This window comes from Maylandia zebra, linkage group LG6 (assembly GCF_041146795.1).
Source record: "Maylandia zebra isolate NMK-2024a linkage group LG6, Mzebra_GT3a, whole genome shotgun sequence".
NCBI classification, from domain to species: domain Eukaryota; kingdom Metazoa; phylum Chordata; class Actinopteri; order Cichliformes; family Cichlidae; genus Maylandia; species Maylandia zebra.
This window is the reverse complement of record NC_135172.1, coordinates 33,081,560-33,085,306: the sequence shown is the minus strand read 5'-3', so window position 1 is coordinate 33,085,306 and position 3,747 is coordinate 33,081,560. Positions and strand designations below refer to the sequence as shown.

At 43.8% G+C, this 3,747-nt stretch overlaps 1 protein-coding gene across 1 annotated transcript; it reads left to right on the top strand.

The window, feature by feature from the left end:
- Positions 1-241: 241 nt before the first annotated feature.
- On the top strand, positions 242-2,839 carry adra2a (adrenoceptor alpha 2A). Its single transcript, XM_004539150.4, has 2 exons — positions 242-499; positions 663-2,839. The coding sequence occupies exon 2, from the start codon at positions 872-874 to the stop codon at positions 2,156-2,158; it is 1,287 nt and encodes a 428-aa protein (XP_004539207.1). The 5' UTR covers positions 242-499; positions 663-871; the 3' UTR covers positions 2,159-2,839.
- The last annotated feature ends 908 nt before the right edge of the window (positions 2,840-3,747 follow it).

Below are 3,747 nucleotides of genomic sequence, written 5' to 3'. Positions count from 1 at the left end.
GAAGTTGCACAAGTTTTCTTTTCTTTTCATTTCTTTTCTTTTCCATCTCCGCCTCCCCGTTGCACTAAGCTTGCAGACCGTATTTTGTGTGCGATATGTTGCCAGGTAAACATGGCATGGCAAAACGCCAGTGTTGACACTCCGCGGAAGCACAGTGGCCCGGTGATGGGGACACTTTTTGCAGCGTGCGGAATATAAAGAGAGGGAGTGGCGCACTGGTTAACACTGAGGAGAGAAACTCCACACGCAGACAGAAGCACGGCAGCGCCCGGGATAACGTGATTAGCGCTCTATTAGGTCCGCTACTGAGCACAACTAGATGCAGCACAGAGATCATTGTGTGAGGAGAGAGAGAGGAGACGCAGAGGAAACGCTTCATCTGCCTCATGGAGCCTCTTTTCTTTCAAACGGTCTGCCTGAAGAAGTTACCCACTGACAGTTTTTTAATGCCTGTGCCTCTCATGCACTGGACACGTTGTGCCACTGCCCTTCATCTCAGGTAAGGCTGCTCCGCTCTTTTTTACGCTCTTTTCTCAGTGTTACTCCCTAATGTCTCAGACAGGTGAAATTAGTACATAAGTCATGTCATAGTTAAGCGAGAACAGAATTGTTAGCACTGAAGGATCTGATGTTTGTTTCTTTGTGTTGCCTCATATTTTCAGATGAACTGTCAGCCTTATAAATAATAAGGGCTAATTCTTGGAGGAGGCAGTGCACAATGAAAGAGAAAAAGCTGAGGAAAGCCCCAGAGGAGTGATTCATTTGCTTCCTTTCCTCATCCCTGCTGTGAGCTACAAGCTCTGTCCTTCCTGGTGGATGATATTTGTTAACCTCAGGTGAACTCAGATAGGCAGTGGGTCAACCTGCTCCAATGGAGTGTGCTATGGAGACCAACCAGACAGACATGAAAGTTTACACCCTCCAGATTGCCCTGCCACTCACAGTGCTGGTGGCGATCATGATCCTGTTGATAGTGTTTGGTAATGTCCTGGTGGTCATAGCTGTGTTTACAAGCCGGGCCCTGCGGGCTCCCCAGAACTTATTCTTGGTGTCTCTGGCATCAGCAGACATTTTAGTGGCTACCCTTGTGATGCCTTTCTCCTTGGCCAATGAGCTCATGGGATACTGGTACTTCGGTGGAGTGTGGTGTGAGATCTATCTTGCACTTGATGTTCTCTTCTGCACTGCCTCCATTGCCCACCTTTGTGCTATCAGCTTAGACCGCTACTGGTCCATCACCCAGGCCATCGAGTACAACCTGAAAAGGACACCGCGTCGCATCAAATGCATCATCTTCATTGTGTGGGTTATTGCAGCAGTTATATCCTTCCCACCTCTAATCACCATGAAGAAAGACAAGAATACTGAAAATGATTATAACAATAATAACAGTTTTACTAATGTTACTAAACCTTCGTGTAGGATCAATGATGAGAAATGGTATGTCATCTCCTCCTGCATCGGGTCTTTCTTCCTCCCTTGCATCATCATGGTTCTGGTCTATATTCGGATCTACCAGATTGCCAAAAAGAGGACACGAGCACCACCCGGAGACAGAAAGCGAAAGGATCTGCCAAAGGCTGCCACCGTCGCTGCTTCCAACCAGAAGCAGAACGGCATGGGGGATGATGAGGATCACGACAAGCTGAATGGCGAACAGGTCATCAAACTGAAGGAGGAAGTGAAACGAGGCGATGGTGCAGAGGATGAGAAAGGTGAGGCCAACGGGGTGGACATTGAGGACTCATCCTCCTCTGATCATCATATGCACAATCCATGCTCAATTAAAAAAAAATCGACCAAGGGGAAACCCAGACTGAGTCAAATCAAACCAGGGGAAGATGATGTCAGAAAGCGCGAGCCGAGCACCAAAGGCAGCCGCTGGAAAGGCCGTCAGAACCGAGAGAAACGCTTCACTTTCGTCCTGGCAGTGGTCATTGGAGCATTTGTGATCTGCTGGTTTCCCTTTTTCTTTACATACATGCTGAAGACACTGTGTCTGTCCTGCTGTGTCCCTGAAAAACTGTTCAAGTTTTTCTTCTGGTTCGGCTATTGCAACAGTGCACTGAACCCCATCATTTACACCATCTTCAACAACGACTTCCGGAGGTCATTCAAAAAGATTCTGTGCAGGAGGGACACTAGGAGATATGTATGATGGACTTGATCTTGTACATATATTCTTTTTTGCCATCCTGTACATAAATTGTAAAAGACATTGATCTTTGTGCATGGATCACCAGTTTGCTCTAGGTGTTACTGCTTGGAAAAGCTTTGCCAGGATGAGCTTCCTGTGCACTAGTGGGAAAAGTTTGCCTTTAGAACTTTCTGGCAGAAAATCTCGTTTTCTTTTATGCTTTTCTAGGTTTGAGCAACACAAATATTTGGTAAGATTTCAGAAAGATTGTTGTTTGGGTTAAGAAACATTCTATGAAATACAACAGAAAGAACTGAAGGCTAACTTCTCTCATGTCTTGCAGCATCTTTTCGAAACGTCTGCCACCCACAGCCTCAACATTGACCAAGTTCACACAAAAAAGAGGCTTAAAGTACCGAACACCACAGCGAGAACATGTTTTATTGTAACTGCTCTTTGTATTTTTATAAAAGAAACAAACACAGTGAAGTCCATGATATGTATTGTATTTTATGAACGTGTATTGTACAAAATGATCTGTCTGAATATTTGTCTCTATTTTTGTTGTTATGGATACAGTATTCTGCATTTTTTTATGATATGATGTTGATGACGATGACGGTTAAGATAATGATGATGATGATGGCGGTGTGGGAAAAAATGCAGACCCTTTTAAAGAGTAAATAAAGGCCATTTCCTGAAGCAGTCTCAAGGAGCCATATAAAACTTCAGACTGGTGATGACATGTTATAATTTACAGTATGTTACTGTGTGTTTACTTCACACAAACCACACTAGAGGCGTGTAATAAAATGGCACAAAGGCAGCACGAACAAAAGAAAACGTCTGAATTTGTTCTCAGAAAATGATCACAGGTTAAAGAGTTCCCAAAGGAGAAAATAAAGCGGTCCTACGTGCCACCCGTGCAAGGGTGTGAAAACCTTCTTGTACAGTGAATTGGATACTCCAACAGAAAAGTGCAAATACGCAGGTCTGTTGAATCTGACCTTTGCAAGAGATTAACAAAGAGCTTAGCTCTTAATGAGCCTGAACAGAACATGTGCAAATGTTCTTTTGCGCTTTGAATTAACAAAGATTGTGATAAGATGCTCGACTTTTTTCTTTTTGGGAAGATGTCAAATTAAATTACCCTTCTAATCTTTTTTTCCCATCCCAAGTCTGTCTTGTGGAGCTTTAGATTTCAGAGTTCGTTTTGGATGATAAGAAGTAACGGTTCATTTGCTGTCTTGTGCTACCACAGTATGCGTCATTAAATAAAGACACGCAGCCTGTCAAACCAGATCCTGATTGACTGGTTCATCTCTCTTTTGCTCTCTCTCTGTCTTTTCACTGTCTTCCCTCCCCTCCATCAGACTTCGAAGAGCAGGTGAAAAAAAAACAATTGAGTAACTATAATCTGTGCATCGAAAACAGAGAGCATAGCTTTTCCCCGCAGAGGAGGAGTATGTAAATGGATTCCTTTTGACTGTCAGGAAGGCAGTTGAGCAGCACAGTCCTCAGAAAGCTAAATGGTCTTTTGGGAGTTTTTCTAACTGTGTATCCACCTTATCCAACACAGCCTGATGTACACTTATATTTAGCCGGGGGAT